Source organism: Lottia gigantea, assembly GCF_000327385.1.
Source record: "Lottia gigantea unplaced genomic scaffold LOTGIsca_55, whole genome shotgun sequence".
NCBI classification, from domain to species: domain Eukaryota; kingdom Metazoa; phylum Mollusca; class Gastropoda; family Lottiidae; genus Lottia; species Lottia gigantea.
The window spans coordinates 835,281-852,960 of record NW_008709889.1 but is presented as its reverse complement, the minus strand read 5'-3'; the positions used below and the strand labels follow the sequence as shown (position 1 = coordinate 852,960).

The 17,680-nt window shown below is 34.3% G+C and overlaps 2 protein-coding genes across 2 annotated transcripts in view; one reads left to right on the top strand and one right to left on the bottom strand.

Moving 5' to 3' along the window:
* Positions 1 to 2,480, top strand: part of LOTGIDRAFT_126851 (hypothetical protein) — a gene marked incomplete at both ends in the record, with an annotated part of 7,023 nt that extends 4,543 nt beyond the window's left edge. The window contains 2 exons of the mRNA XM_009063070.1: positions 1,971 to 2,124; positions 2,365 to 2,480. Coding sequence (XP_009061318.1) covers positions 1,971 to 2,124; positions 2,365 to 2,480 — 270 coding nt within the window. The remainder of the gene's footprint in view (positions 1 to 1,970; positions 2,125 to 2,364) is intronic.
* An 8,243-nt stretch (positions 2,481 to 10,723) lies between these two features.
* LOTGIDRAFT_126867 (hypothetical protein) lies at positions 10,724 to 17,265 on the bottom strand (the record flags this gene model as incomplete). The annotated part of the gene is made up of 8 exons (XM_009063069.1): positions 10,724 to 10,958; positions 11,543 to 11,693; positions 12,904 to 13,011; positions 13,186 to 13,267; positions 13,702 to 13,771; positions 15,283 to 15,412; positions 16,703 to 16,710; positions 17,114 to 17,265. Coding segments are annotated over 8 exons (936 nt in total), but the record flags the coding sequence as incomplete, so codon positions are not given.
* Positions 17,266 to 17,680: the final 415 nt, after the last annotated feature.

Here is a 17,680-nt window from a genome sequence, read left to right as displayed (position 1 = left end):
CAGTGAGTTCGCCACTACGTCAATGAGTTCGCCACTACGTCAGTGAGTTCGTCACTCCGTCATACGGAGTGACGGGCCGTTTGATGGGGTGGCAGAATCCTTAGCAGAGAGATGGAAGAGGTATTCATGGACTGGCTCCAATGACAGATATCAATAAAGTCCGGGGGCTTTCAATTCAACCTAAAGGAATGCTAAAACTGAATGCCAATAAATTAGGTATTCAGCCCTGGATTGCTTCATACTTAACAACATATATGAGTTCACCACTCCATCAATGGGTTCGCCACTAAGTCATTGAGTTCGCCACTCCGTCAATGAGTTCACCACTACGTCATGCAGTGAATTGTCCACTCCGTCAATGAGTTCGCCACTATGCCAATGAATTCGCCACTATGTCACTGCAATGATTGACGGACTAACGACAGATTGAAAAAAAAAAAAGAAAATGTTCAAGGAATCTAGGAAAGCGGTGAAAAAATCTATCGCGATTTTGGTATAGTGAAAGTATAATAAAAAAAATTTTATGGCACTATTAGAAGACAAAACAGTTTTCTTATTATTTGTTTTATTAAAAATAAAAGAATACCAGAATTCGACATAAAATATTACAAGTTTTTGAAAAAATATATATTTTCACAGTTATCATAAGCATGGCAAACGAGTGATGGCTATAGGCTACACTTACAAAACAGCAGCTTTAATCTCATGTATTCTTCTGTTTTTAAAACAATAATATAATATCTCCATTGATATCACAGCACATTTCAATATGGCTTGTTACTTACAAATGCATAATGTAAATATTGTCTAACGCATTCAGAAGCAACAATTCAAGTGTTGGAGTTTAACGTCTTTTTTCATTAAAAATGCAATATGATTATGACTACAAATTTTTTCACATCATTTGTTCCATATTAAAGAGATTGTCCAAAGTTTTTTTTTTAACTTCACATATGTATTAGGAGCACTGAAAGGATCAATTTCACCATTCCAATTTTCAAAAGGACGTCTGCGGTTCATGTAATTCCCTTTAAACCATCGCAAAAACTGAAAATAATATATAAGAAACTTTCAGATGGTAAAGTAATAAAACGCCCCTCAAGATCAGGTTTCAACTGCAGCCTCGTTCGTATTCACATGCCAAATTCGTTTATTTTGGATAGATCAAAATCAATTAACTCAAAAATCGTTCACAAAAAAATCATATTAAACGATGTACACAAGATTATACGTAAACATACCAAGAATTGTTAAAATTCTGGCCTTTTTGTATAGCCTACATACAAGATATTTCACTTGCACGACCCATAAGCAAATTGAGATCGATATCCTGCAAGAATGTTGATATAGGTTCATACAATAATAGAAACGAGTTACGATGCTTTAAAAACACGAAAAATCGAAGTCATTAGCTTGTATCTTATTTTCGTTTACTGATGGAAATTAGATATACCCCAATTTGTACGAAAATTTTTTTTTTAGTTTTTGACATGTTCTATAGACGATTTGATTTAAATACTCCGTCAAATGTTGTTTTTCGTTTAAGAACTTATTAGAAACAAAAGTTATAAAATTGTAAGGTAGCATCGACGTATTGATGGACTCCAGTGACGGAGTGGCGAACTCACTGACGTAGTGACGAACTCATTGACGGAGTGGCGAACTCATTGACGGAGTGACGAACTCACTGACGTACTGACGTATGAGGTAGCCCTGACTCGATTTAGTTACCGTACAATCAAAAAAAATTGCTGCATTTACTTCTGCAATACAAGAAAGGTATAGAAGCCGTTATAGCTTGACATTGTGAATATGCTTTTCAGGATAAGCTCTATCTTGAAACTGAAAAAATTTCCCAAGCTATTCACAAGATTCAGCTAGAAGTCCGTAGCAGTGGTTGAGAGTCGTTGATAGTCTACTTGCTTTCAGGTTCAATCTTCATGTATTAACATGGCGTCATTTTAATTTAGATTGATGCATATTCTGCGTTTAATGATAATGGTAACATTACTCAAACTGAATTAAATGAACTGTTGAGAAAGAATAACATAACTACGGTATTTATAACTGGTTTAGCCTTGGATTATTGTGTTTATTATACAGCTTTAGATGCTGTCCAATTAGGTGAGTTACCACAGGGAAATTTGACTTTCCATTCGCATATAGTCCGAAACCCACGACACAACATGAGCGCTTAAAGGTCTAATGTCGAAAGCAGACTCATTTTGCTTAAGAGTTCGTAATTACGAGGCTAATTACGATAACTTCATGAATATCAGACACGAGGAAGTTCAAGACGCCAACTTTCCATTACAGTCTCTTCATTATTTGATATTAGTTTTACTTAATTCTTGTTTATTTTAGGCTATACAACTTATATCATTAGGGATGCTTCGCGAGGAGTCGCTAAAGACACAACAAAAGATGCTGTGAAATCCATAAGATCAATCGGTTCAGCAGGACATGGTATGTCAAAATAAACATTGACATTACATAACTCACATTCCATCTGTTGAAGAATTATAAAGGCAATGAGCACTTAAAGGAAGCTTAGGTTTACAAAAGTGACGACTGAATAGTTCAATATATTCCAGATCTTCTCTACCGTCCTATAAATCAAATGGTCAGACTTTAATCTTATGTAGGTTCATTCTGAAAAGTTATCTAACCTAACGTATTGAGATACATTGTGATATCAGGTTCTTCCTTGTTACAAAAGCTAAGATCACCAAGTCTTATTAGTTCATCCACAAAAATAAAGGTATGGCAAAGCTGTGAAGGATAAGCATTGTGAAAGATATAGATTAGCAGTACTTAAACGTAACTTTTTGATCTGAAAAGCCTCGATTCCCAAACTCTGGTACTAGTGCATCATCGGAGAACCTGTCTGATTTAAAGATATTTTTAAACTTTATTATAACTTGTAGCGAATGAAGGATAAATATGGATAAAAAAGTTATTGATACAAAAGTATCAGTAATCAGTATCAGGAATCTTAAAGCTTGTATCTTTCTTTATTTTTAGATCTACATCTAATAACCAGTGAAGACCTTCCAGATATCTTCCACGAGATGAATGGTGCCACAAACCATTTAGGATCAACCTGTTCTCTTTTAATATTCACTATTCATATTTTATTTAATGTGTCTGTACATATAATCAACAGAAAAATGTATCATGCAAGATAAAAACTCTAGAATGATGCTAATGCCAATTTAAATGTATATATGTACAAATATCAGAATAATAGAAGATATAAATTAATTTGTTTGCATGTGAATACTTTTTGTGCAGTGGTTTTATCAGCGTTGTATCTCTATAACTTTTGAAGATATATATTTATTTGCATGTGAACAATTTTCGTGCAGTGGTCCACTATACTGGGAATTTCCATTGTTTTCAGTATTTGATTTTTAAAACTTTAGTACCATATGTTTTCCAAGCCCCTGGGGCCTAATTAGTAGGAAAAGACCATTTTCGGTCTATATGGCCTATACAGAGGTAAATCGCCGACATTTCCTAACTTTGGCAGATATTTGAGATCTGATTTCCTCAAATATCGAACTATTTTTCTTGAAAAGTTACAAAGGTGAAAGTTACAAATACCTGCCATAGGTTAGAAATTAGGTTAGGAAATATGGGCGATTTTCCTCTGTATAGGACATATAGACCGAAAATGCCAAACACCTAACTTTGCTAAATAACTGAATTTTGCCCAAGTGTTGGATCTTTTCTTACTAATTAGTAGTACTAAAACCTTCAGAATGATTCATCAGCTGCAATTATCCACAGATTATGAATTATGGACATTTCTAAACACAGCGCTCTACGCCTTAAATAAACAAAGCTAGTTCCATCAAGTCTTTGACTGATTTTCTACAATGTTCCTTTTTCCAACACAGTACCAAAATACAGTCGAGGGGCTTAACTAATGTAGAGTAGTACAAAGGATGGGAAATCCTAACCCTCGAATGTTTTGTGGTACCTCGTGGGGTACAGGGACATCGAATATTCGGTAATGTCTTCCTGGACTCATGATTCATCTTTGTTCGGATACCAAATTTTCAGCGAAATTTGGCTTTTAATATGGTGAAAATTCTCAAAAACTAGCGACCCAAAAGTGGGAAGGAAAACTTTCACCATAAGCAACACGTAGTTCAATCTATATCAGGAAGATCATTACAGAAGATAGATTTGCTGGTACACTAATAAAGACTTTATGACAGAAAGATGCAAGTCTAATTATTGATGAAGATGCTTAGTTTTTGCTTAGAATGGAAGAGTTGTTATGATATTTTTGCAAATCAGAGCGCTAAATATCCTTATTTATGTTAAAAAAAATTCGGTTTCGAATACGGTGAGGCAAACATTTGGTTTATCAAGTTACTAATACTACTGGACTAACATGAAAAGGAAAAATGAAAAGAAATGTAACACGCTTTGCATAAACTAGACTACACGAATTCTTAAATTCGGGAAAGGTATGTATAGGTGATGACTTCAGCGACGATATGCCTTATACTACCCAATGTTCAAAGGTTTCAAAGCAAATCATTCGGACTGATCATTGTATTAAAGATGTTAGAAGTGGACCAACATCCTCCAAGATATCAGATAAGCTGAAACCCTTCCCAACCATTGTTAAGGAAGGTAAAGTAATGTTGAAGATGAGCCAATCCAATAAAAGTTGAATTACAATTTCGTTTTGTTATTTTTGCTTTCGATCTTAAGAAAATAGTACCGTAACGAAATTGTAATATAATGAGAGAATGTAAGATGAGCGGTCGCTGTTTATGATTTTGTTATGATTAAAAGCTGGTTTATGGTTACCTCCCTTGCACCTAAGGAAATTTTTTCTTAACAGAACCTAAAATATTTTGTCTAATCTGTCGCCTCCATTTGTTTGAAGTAGAACAGGTTATAGTCAACTTGGCTCCCAGTCAAAATGGCCCCAAATACAATAGTCAAAACTGTCCCTAACATTACTCTTTGATTTCAAACAAAATCATTGGTCTAAAAGTTTGTATGTTTACTTTACTTTTAGATCTACATCTAATAACATGTGAAGATCTTCCAAATATCTTACCAATCAAAATTTATCTCACTTAATCTATATAACAAATTAGATATTGTAATAGACCATGCATGTAACATATTGTGAAAAGAGGATAAAGAGTACATTCCGAATATGAAAACAAAATCATGGGATCAATACATGAGAAAAATTATAATTCAACTATGAAATTTCGGAAAGAAATAAATATTTCAGAACACGCACATATGAATTTCATATAACCCTGAACCACACGGGCATTAATAATCGGAAAAATTTATCCTTATGCTCTTTCGAAAAGAGCTGTCCCAAGTTCATCAGGGAAAATCTATATCAGCTTGCAGAGTCTCCATTAAGGCTCCCAATGAGGTCAAGTTTCTTACTCAAATTACTCTTAAAATAAATATATGGTATAAACGTTTCTTATAAAAGAATGCGAAGTCCTCAATAATACAGATGTTACATAAATCAAGCACATAAAATAGGTATGTACATTCAAAACAAAAAATAAGTGGAAAGGGTGTTAGTTTTGAAATTTTAACTTTGTAAACAGGTGTCAATTGATGTCCTTGTTTTCTTTTTCTTACGTCATGCAAATAAGCGAATGGATTCTGCATCTATAAAAAAAAGAAACGGAACTTTTGTTATATGGACAAATGATAAAGACAAAAAAAAAAAAACAATACACGAAAACATCTTGGTATACCCAAAGCAATTATGAGTATTACTCAAAAAAGATTCTTATGAGGCGACGAATTTTAAGCAATTGAAAGATCTGAATTTTTTTTTCATATGAAAACAGTTCTCTCCACTCATAAAATATTCACTAGAAAGGTCTTGATTGAAAATCACGTGATATCGTCAATTTTTATCACCTAATATTAAGCTTGACTTTTAAGATAAAAAATGACAGAGATATGTAATGTTGGGAGAGATGTTGAAGAAAGACTATTGTTTCAAACAAATACTGTCTGAGAAAATCAATATTTTTAAAGAGAATAGGAATAGCATTCTCAAAATAGAACTAATAGAAACACATTTCTTATCTAGAAATTTCAACCCAAAAAAATTTGACTGACAATTGTCTTCTATAAAAACAAATTCTGATTGTTCTAGCGAATCATAACGAGTTTCAGAATACATAGATTACTTTTTACTGCCACTAGCATGCCAACTCCCTTCTTATCTGAAAGACACAACCGATTTTGTTGAAAAAATCAAGAAATTGGACATTCCCGAAAACGCGTATTTCATTTCTTTGGACGCAACCAGTATGTATACCAACATTGACAACAATGTTGGTCTTGACGCCGTCCGTAAGGCATTTGTTCGATATCCATGTTCTGATCGACCTGATACAGAGATTTTAGATTTACTTAAACTATGTTTAACGCGCAATGACTTCTTTTTTAATGGAAAAATATATTTACAAACATCTGGAAATGCTATGGACAAACGATTTGCCCCTAGTTATGCGAATATTTTTTTGGCCGAGTGGGAGAGGGAGATAGAAAATATCTCACCGTTTAAACCTTTATTTTATGGGCGGTTTCTTGACGATATTTTTATCATTTGGTCCGAACATTTCTGGGAATATTTCGATATTATAAACAACCACCACCCTTATGTGAAATTGACAGGAAATATCAGTGAAAACAGCATGGACACCACGGTGTTCAAAGGCAACAACTTTCTTTCTTCTAAAAAATTAGACATTAAAGTATTTTTTAAGGAAACTGATACCCACCAACTTTTATACAAAAGCTCGTTCCACCCGAAGCACACATTTTCTGGAATAATTAAATCTCAAATTTTAAGATTTCATAGAATTTGCACCCAACAGGCTGATTTTGAAACTAGTTTTTGACAAATTAAGGGACAGGGGTTATTCCAAAAGGTTTCTTCGAAAAATTAAGAATGACACGCTTTCAGACATTTTGAGAAAAGAAGACCCCCTCCACCTTTTATTGGATTCGGTTCATTTCCCTGTGGAGGTCCTACTTGTCGCATATGCGAACACATGCATGTTACCCATTTTTTCAAAAATAACAAGAACGGAAAATTGTTTGCGATGAATAACCTAATTTTTTGCGGAGATCAAAATATCATATACCTAATTTCTTGTAAAATATGCGATGTACAATATGTTGGCGAGACTCAAAATGCGCTTCGAACGCGATTCAATGGCCATCGCTATGATATAGTGCATGGCAAGGATAGACCAATTGCGAATCACTTCAACCTTCCCGATCATTCCATTGATGACCTTCTCATCATGCCTATAGAAACAGTTTCTACATCACCTAACATGAAACCCAAGCTTAGACGTCTACAACGCGAAAGTTATTGGATCGATCAACTGCAGACTGTTAGGCCAAATGGACTCAACATTCAACATGATAACCAGATAATACCCTTTATAACGACATTTGATTCCACAGCTACCAAAGCCTCTATAATAGTCAAACGCCATTACTCGAAACTTCAGAACAAATTTCCCCATGTATACATAAAACGTTTGGTTGTAGCTTACAAAAGAAATCAAAATCTTAGCAATTTCCTCTTTCACGGTAGACTTGAACCATTGAACAATGTCCATTCACCCTAGGAGCATAGATTTCTTAATATAAATGTATCATGTTCTATCAATAAATTATTCGATTTCTAAGTTAGATTTCATGGAATACTTATTTCAGGACTGGTGCCATGGCATCTGTCAATGCGGTTCGTTGATGACTCTTCATGAATCCAATGTTGCTGAAAATTTTTTCGCAGAGATACATTGAGCCGAATAATGTCATTTTTGACACAACAAATCTCTTGAGACTGTGGAAACCGTAAAGATTTTCACGAAAAAAAACGTCCGATATCAGATAGTGGCCTAGATAATCATGGTTCTTCAAAATATGGAGAAAAGGCTTTAGGACACCTCGAACACGGAACGATTAGATTGGTTAGATTCACTTTGACGTCATACTTTGATATATCCGCGCTGTTGTATCAAAGTATGACGTCAAAGTTATTGATCACGAAAATATCATTGAATAAGTGCAATGTTTAACAGTGATTTTACGTCAAATATGTCTGTTATTTGCAATGCACATGGAAATACATTATTGAATAAATGACTTGAAAAAAATTCCATGTTTCCATGATTCATTGATGGTTGGTTACGTGACCCACGGCCTACTTGCATCCCCCAAATGTGGTCCCCATGGCGTAAAGGTTGCACAGACCAGATTTAGTACAATTTATAAGAAGAATAAATGATAAATAAAATTCAACATCGACGTGCATAGCAACAGAGCAATGACCTGACTGGTTCAAGTGCAGTTATGTCGTGCAAGGTTTGCACTAGCTAAAAAATACACAGACCTTTACATACTCTATTTAGACTTATAATTTTCCTTTCTAATTCCTCGCTTCCTCTAGTTTCTCTAGATAATACTACATTTACACTATGTCTCCGGCTACCACGGCAGACCGATTGGTAATGGGATTTTGACTATTATTGTCTCACGGTGTTCTTATAGAACTCGCGGTGTTCTTATTTGAATACATTACAATGTCTAGTCCAGAAGGTGTAATAGGTTCATCCAAAAGCTCTCCCTGTATAGTCTGGAATTTTTAGGGTTCATGTCTTCTTCAGAGATGACTTTTTCAATTGGTGCAACTTTCATCTGTGTGGGAATGATGTATGGAGTTGAAATGGTTGCCAATAGGTTTGTCTAGATGATGGGAGATGTTGAAACGATGACCATTGATTGTTTCTCTCAAAGAATTTTTAGTTTCGCCTACGTATTGTAAAGGGCAATTGTGGCATGAAATCAGGTAAATATTGACTAGTGTAATTATGATGATTGTCAATCAAGGTAATATATGACAATGGCAGCAATAATTTCTAAATGGATAATGATTGTATTATTGTATTTTATGGGGTGTCGATTAGTCTTTCATACTTGTTCTGAGTCATATTTATTTACAAGATTCCTGTAAAACCCTACTTTCCTTTTCTAATAAAGCTAGATTCATTTCATAGAATTAAATTCGAACAAAAATGTAAATTCCAGAATGTCTTCATTATTCAGTTATTATTTTTTGCAAATGATTTGTCAAGAATCTAGAAGTGACCACAGTTTAATTTGCAAAATAAGCTTCATCATCTAGCAGTAACACAATTAAGGTTTTGGATACAAGCCATGATCTTGGATTTATAGATCTATACTTCTTAGCCCTGATCATAAGCCTGAGCTGCTTTGCTATTTCTCTGGTTTGATATTTCTAAGAATATTAAGATAACATCAATCTTGTCCCATCCAAGAAAAATATTCCCGTGTGAACAATAAGAAATACGTTTATTATTTGAAATATATGTTTACAGATGAAATAATTACAAAATTAAATATGATTTAAAACAATTACAATTATGCCTTGATGGTTTTATATGGTTTTAAGTAACATTTGCCACAAATTCAAATGTAATATATATCTCAATATAATATGTAATTTGAGTCCAAAATTACTGAATCACAAAAGAAACACCGTGGAAGGAATCGGGGAATACACATAATTCCCTTCCCACTACGGACCACTTCAAAGTTTTGTAACGGCCATTACGTATCGTCAAATTTTGTACCATGTACACAGTTTTACTTCGGCCTATTAGGTTTCTCATGTATTTGGATATGCATGAATTAGTTTCAGCACTATTGCATCATGGCTCATGATTTAACAAGGCAAATTACTTATTATTCTAGAATAATATTTTCACAGCTTTTAATTTTATAAAAGAGCAGTTATATAATGTTACTAGTACAATAATTAAAGGGAAGATCATAAAGGCACACAAGTCGAAATTTTGGATTCCACCAATAGAAATTTGGGATTCCACATGTCGAAATTTTGGATTCAAAAGGTTTTCGTTCAACTGTGCTAGACGGAATTGAATCAATTAATTAGTAATTACTCTCGAAATCCTAGTTTTATTCATCTTCTTGATATGTTGGACACTTTCATAAATTGTATTAGTAAAAGGTTGCTGATGAGCAAATCAATGATAAAAGAGATGTTATTTAAACCATCTATGTAAAGTATAAACACAAACGATGATAGATATATTATAAGAAAGACATTCAAAAAAGGAGGAAGTGGAAAGGGTGTTAGTTTTGAAGTTTAAACTTTGTAAACAGGTGTCAATTGATGTCCTTGTTTTCTCAGATCATCCAAATAAGCGAATGGATTCTGCATCTGTAAAAGATGTTATATGGATAAATAATGAATTACAATGCTGTTATGCATACACTACTTTGTATTACCCAACGCGATTAATTTAGGAGATGCATTGTCTGGTAGATAATAATAGGTGATACCAAACATATTTTACGCTTAGGAGGATTCCATCAACCACCTAAGTTCAAACCATGTCCCTGTATTAACAAATACCATGGTTCACTTAATCAAAACAGCTTCGTATAAGTCGGCAAATTTTTAACAGATCAGTGAGCTTTTCATATGAAAGTAGTAGTAGTAATATCTTGTGTAGAAACTTGGTTTCACATTTCACATGGGGTAACTACATATCTTACCCTCACTGATCGTCCGTACGACTTAAAGTTTATATCACGAACTGTTCTGAGACATGTGTTCCGTGCTATAGACAGTATCATACTTTTATGACAGAAAACGACCATAAACATAGAAATGAACTTTTGTTCCAACAACAAATGCAAGCTTCTTGAACAATGTAGAAGTAACCAAGAGTTGTGTAATTCCGACCATAATGAAAGATATAGAAATGGCAGAACATACGTTTGGGGTTTTGACTGCTCGGTCGGTATCTTTAAAAATAAAACTATCTTTATATCTTGAAAATGCCAAGATAGAGGTTAGATCAGAATCTACTGGACTGGTTCACATTTCTGCAATACAGAAAATATTAGCTCATATCAGCGAAAATATCTGTAAATTATACCAAATAATGCTGCTGTTATTCATTTTAAGGGACGACATTTCGGCATGCGTGTTCTAGTGTAAGATGTTGATAGCTTCATGGGTTCATTGTCATTTAGGCACAAATATTTTAAGCACAAGTTAGACACTTTACTGCAGACCATTCTTTTAAGAATTGTTCATTTAGACATAACGTTATATAAGTACAATATTGACTTTTGACACCGATTTGACCCATTTCGAATGAATTTACCCGTGTACCTGATTTGGTTTCATGGAAATATACCTCCCGAGTAATCAGATATTCCTACCCAGATGTGCAGCGATAGCCCTATCTCCGTCTCGATAATATCCCATTGGCAGAGACAGAAACACAGCCATTGGCGAACCTTTTGAGTTTCACCTTTTCATTACCAAATGACTTCTTGTTTTGTGAATTTGGTATGGTGCGTTCCCAACGCATAAACAGAAGTAACTTCACGAGCCGGCAATCTGTTAGGTTTAAACTTACTATTATATTTCTAAGTGCCATTTAAAGACTTTAATACCTTGAAGGTTGTATTAATATCCCATTGGAAGACATCTTCAATTCCTTGAATGTTACCCTTGTACGTCACTTCTGCTGCAGATCGTTTGGCACCCTGGGGCAACTTAAAAAACCTGTATTCAGCACATAAAAATTCAGCATTTGCTGCAAAAGAAAATTTTATACGTTTCAGAAAAATATTTCATTTCCCTGTAATAGCGTTCTGTCGCACCTGCCTTCCTCTACAATTAATAACTTTGTTTGCAGCTGGGTTTAACGTCAGGTAAACAGGCACAGCGGATATGAAACGCGTACCTTTTACACCCACAACGTATATAAATATGTTACGTTTTTTTAAAAATATGTTCCGGTTACATTTTGATTGCGATTTCATTGCCTAACACCTATTATATCACGCCAAGCGATAACAATTTAACCCCTTTCGTGGTTATAAACGTATAAAGGCTTGTGTCCACATACGCGTTTTCATTGGCATTTTCACGCCACGTAAGACACGGCGTGGAACCCTGAATAGTATTTCAATAGTACCTTGACCACATAGGCGTGTTGTAAAAACGTCACAGTTTGTAATACGATTATAACCTTATATCATGTGTTACCGCTTGGCGTGACCCAATAGGTGTTAACCAATGAAATTGCAATAATAATGTAACGTGAGCATATTTTTGAAACATTTATCCTAATATGAGGATATTTGCCTAGCCATGTGGTGATATTCTCCAAACGTGACTCCTTTGTTTCAAGTTGACGCCGTTAATTGTAGATATAAAGTGCTTCGACTTCAATGCCACTGTGCAAGTGCGCCTACGCTCATGTGGACATAGTACAACGCGGCGTATACGCTCATAAAAACGCGTATGTTGACATAAGCCTTAACGCAGAGTCGGAAGAGCGCGGTGTTTTGTAAAAAAAAAGCGCATATGGACACAAGCCTTGTCGTGTCTTAAAAAAGTAAAAAAAGTGTTTCCTTATTTTTTAGTGTCAAATTGAGCAAACTATTTGATTAATTGTTGTTTCTAATGGATTAAAATATATTCTTTATCATATCATTATGTTCTTTTTAACCATGTTTTAACCAATCATAAATGACCATATATGCACAGTCTGGATAAACAAAAAAAAAAAAGACTTTTTGACCTATCTTGATCGGTCACTCCTAGGAATTCTCTTCTTATTTAGCTAATTATGAATTAATCAGACATGTGAGACAAACTGGTATTTTTCCAAGTCATTCGAACATCTCTACTTTCTATTTATATAAGTATTAGCATTTCCATTTTCATAAATGAAAATAAGGGAACCCATCTTTAACAAGTCTATTTGTAGGCTTTGCATGAAATATGAACGAACGTACCGACTTCGGCATGAATCTCTTTATTGTTGCAAACCACAGGAGCATCAACTAAATATGGCTTAGTAAATCCAACATCGTCCCATTTCATTGAACCAGTTGTTCCAAGAGCTTAAAACATAAAGCAAAATTATAAATATGATAGCTAACTATTTGTTAAATTTCTCAGTTTTATTGTTTTTCAATAATCTGATTATATAAGTTTACTTTCCTCAGGTGATGGCTGTATAAATTATTCCCTTGAGGGTATGTCAGATAGTCTGTTTACAAGTTTAGCTTACTCACAAAATAGTTTGGGATCATGTAATTTCTCAGCTGTTCTGTCTCTATCAGCATAAAAATCACTCAAACAAAATTCACCACCATCCTTAACAGAAGTTGGAACTAGTTAAAGACATCTTAAACTTTACCATAAGAATATGTTCATCAATGGACCTACCAGGCATCTTTTATTTATAAATAAGTAAATCAATTATATTATAGAAATCATTGGCAACTGTATAAAGTTACTATAGTCTTGTGATTCGATACTACGGTCGTATGCACTGATAAGAGATATACCGGGTTCCGTTATACCTTCCAATACTACAGGTATCAGTTAGTAAGTAAATTATCTTCCACAGTGATATCCTTTGTTTGATAAAACAAACAATACAAGGATTGAATAATAAGTACCCAGCTCTATATGTCACTGTGGTGGAGTAAATATTTATGTGTGTATGAACCGCGTTTAGTCACAATTTTATTTTTAAATTATTCGTATAAAGCGTGCTTTCATTGTCAAAAGAATAGAATACGCACCTTTAACAATCTGTAAACGTTTGTAAACACATTTTTCTTATTGGGACATAAACATATCACTCCATTAGACCTGAATATAAAAAGATAGCTTGCGATGCAAGGTAACATACGCCCACTGGCAGCTGTCAGAAAAGATAAAACAGTCTTTAGTAACTAAAGTACGAATTTTCTCATATTGAAGAAATTATTTATGCTGAATAATTCCACAATTTTTTTTAAAATCAATATCAATAACCCAAATACAACAAACAATTAAATCACACAGCTCTAATCAAGGGCAAAAAACAACTTTTGACGCGTGTTTACAAAGTCAAGAGCAATAACTCAAAAAATGTTCATCAAAAATATCTCTTGTTAGAACTTGTCCGAGATCTTATCAATTCCAATGATCACACCAAGTTTCATCAAAGTTGGTTAAAAACTGTAGCTTCTATTATGCTCACAAACACATTTTGACGCGTTTTTCGTAAGTTAATGGCAATAACTCAAAAACATTTCATCGAAAATGCGTCAAGTTAGAACTTGTCCGAGATCTTATCAATTCCAATGATCACACCAAGTTTCATCAGAATCGGTTGAAAACTGTAGCTTCAATCCTGCTCACAAATTTTGACGCGTTTTTACAAAGTCAAGGGCAATAACTCAAAAACCGTTCATCAAAAATGCATCAAGTTGGAACTTGTCCGAGATCTTATCAATTCCAATGATCACACCAAGTTTCATCAGAATCGGTTGAAAACTGTAACGTCAATCCTGCTCACAAACTATTTTTAACAAATTTCGACGCATTTGAACAAAGTCAAGGGCAATAACTCAAAAACCGTTCTTTGAAAATGCGTCAAGTTAGAACTTGTCCGAGATCTTATCAATTCCAATGATCACACCAAGTTTCATCAGAATCGGTTGAAAACTGTAGCTTCAATCCTGCTCACGAACTATTTGTAACAAATTTCGACGCGTTTTAACAAAGTCAAGGGCAACAACTCAAAAACCGTTCATCGAAAATGCGTCAAGTTAGAACTTGTCCGAGATCTTATCAATTCAATGATCACACCAAGTTTCATCAGAATCGGTTGAAAACTGCAGCTTCAATCCTGCTCGCGAACTATTTTTAACAAATTTCGACGCGTTTTAACAAAGTCAAGGGAAATAACTCAAAAACCGTTCATCGAAAATGCGTCAAGTTAGAACTTGTCCGAGATCTTATGAATTCCAATGATCACACAAAGTTTCATCAGAATCGGTTGAAAACTGTAGCTTCAATCCTGCTCACGAACAATTTTTAACAAATTTCAAGTCGTTCTAAGTCAAGGGCAATATCTCAAAAACCGTTCATCGAAAATATGTCAAATTCAAACTTGACCGAGATCTTATCAATCTAAAGCATCACACCAAGTTTTATCAAAATCAGATAAAAACTGTAGTCTCTATAGTGCTCACAAGAAATGTTGACCGACGGACCGACGGACAGGGGCGACGACAATATACGACCACATGTGGACGTATAAAAACGATTCGATCTAAATAACCTATCACCTATGTGGTAAATTCATATAGTTGCCTTAACAGCTTTATACTTACACAATGACATCTTGAGATTGTTCAGGTAGAGAGATATCGTCAAACTTCTCTATATTACCAACTTTAAATGTGACGTTAGTATCATTGTAACCCCATTTCTCACGATGATAGTTTATATACTTTTCGGCTTCTGATATCTAAAATATAAAAACACAAATATTATGTTACTCTTTTGAATTGAAACAAAGCAGTATGTAGTTTATAATTGGGTAGTTTATAAACGAAATTAAAAAGATATTAAGTATCCTTTGATAAATAAAGCCCTCTCCACAGTTGGATCCCCTGGTGATTTAAATTTCAAAGCTCGAAGAGTTAACTTTGGTCAAGAATCTCTTTTAAGTTAATCCACGTGTCCTTACAAAAATCGTGTATCCGAAAAAATTTGGCAGAATGAGAGATGATCGACACTGACAACAATCACCCATAGACCTATTTAAATAGGCGATGATGCGTGGTCTCTAAATTTAAATGTAACGTGGGTACATTAAAGGAACCTATCCGATATAATAAAATACCGATGATTTGTACCGTCTTAAGCCTTTTCAAAAGCTTTAGTTTCTAGCTTGTGAACAGTTTAGACCCTGGGTTTTCAACCCTGGGGTGAGATGCACTTTCCCAGAATTATTACAAAAACACCTTCCCAAAACTAATAAAATTCTATAGAAAAGATAGCTTGCGAGGCAAGGTAACATACACCCTCTGGAAGCTGTCAGAAATGATAAAACAGTCTTTAGTGACTAAAGTACGAATTTTGTCATATTGAAGAAATTTTATTAGTTTGAATTCAATTACATATATATTGAGTTATTTATGCTGAGTAATTCCGCAATTTTTTTTAAAATCAATATCAATAACCCAAATACAATAAATAATTAAATCACACAGCTCTAATCGTGGACAAAAAACATCTTTTGACGCGTTTTTTACAAAGTAAAGGGCAATAACTCAAAAACTGTTCATCGAAAATGCATCACGTTAAAACTTGTCCGAGATCTTATCAATTCCAATGATCACACTAAGTTTCATCAGAATCGGTTGAAAACTGTAGCGTCAATCCTGCTCACAAACTATTTTTTAACGCTTTTTAACAAAGTCAAGGGCAATACCTCAAAAACCGTTCATCGAAAATATGTCAAATTCGAACATGACCGAGATCTTATCAATCTAAAGCATCACACCAAGTTTTATCAAAATCAGATAAAAACTGTAGTCTTTATAGTGCTCACAAGAAACGTTGACGGTCGGACAGACGGACAGGGGCGACGACAATATACGACCACATATTCATGTGATTCACTTTCCCAGAAAATCACCTTCCCGGAAGAGTTCATGATCACTCCATGTTAGGAAGTTATTTCATCGTTTTGGATTTGATTTAAATCATTTCTAGCTTCTCTATTCCGCTAACCCTGACCCTGACCGTTCACACTAGTGCTGTGGATGATATCTGATCAAGTTGCTCAGTGCATTTGGTTTATTGTTCAGTGTATTTTGAAAATATATTAATATTACAATCATGTTGTACATTCTCCGCGAATTTAATCGATTTGATTGCATCTTTCAAGATTTGGCTCTTCGGAGTGCTAATTTGATTCATGGGACACCACCGAAAAAGGATTGGTTGAAAACCAAGGTATAAAGGATACAATTTGTGAAAGATTTAAACGAAATTATTTGTCGTCATTCTGAAGAAACTAATTGAAAACCAAACAAGTCAAAAAGAACTGTATGACTGTAAGGTTGAATATTTCATACTAGTGATTGTTGCCGATGGTCGTATATCATCTTGCCTGGCAAGTTATCTTTCTTTAAGATAAAATAATTTCTTAACAAAGCTGGGGTCAAATCATGCCCAGTGACCCGTCCTTTAATTCCGACTAACTTACTGAGAACAAACACCAAGCTTCCTGATCCACAGCCCAAATCAAGAACATTAGCACCATCTACAATCTCTGGGATTAGAAACCCAGAACCATAGTATCTGGAATGATAAATGATTACTTTGAATCATCATATAGAATATTACTTAGATATTCAAAGTGTATCATGAGTGTTTATTAGAGAAGTGTTTCTTGTAGGTCAAGGGGTATTTATAACCTTTCCGAGATCAAATCAATTACCAGTAACGTTGGCTAGAGATTTCCTTCCAGTCTGTAAAAAATGTAGCATTATAGTGGACGAACGAAGACGGATTTCTCCTTCTGTATTAAAGGAGACGTGTTTGCCCTACAATTTGTCTAATTGTTTGAGACCTGACAATCGAGCATGATTTATTTCGGTCAATCAAAATCATGCACCTGCAGTGAGTTGTTTTGTCTTTTTTTGTTCAGTCCACGCCGCCATTTCATTTTTGTAGTCATTCATATTGTATGTTTGAAGAGTGCTTGTTCCATATTCA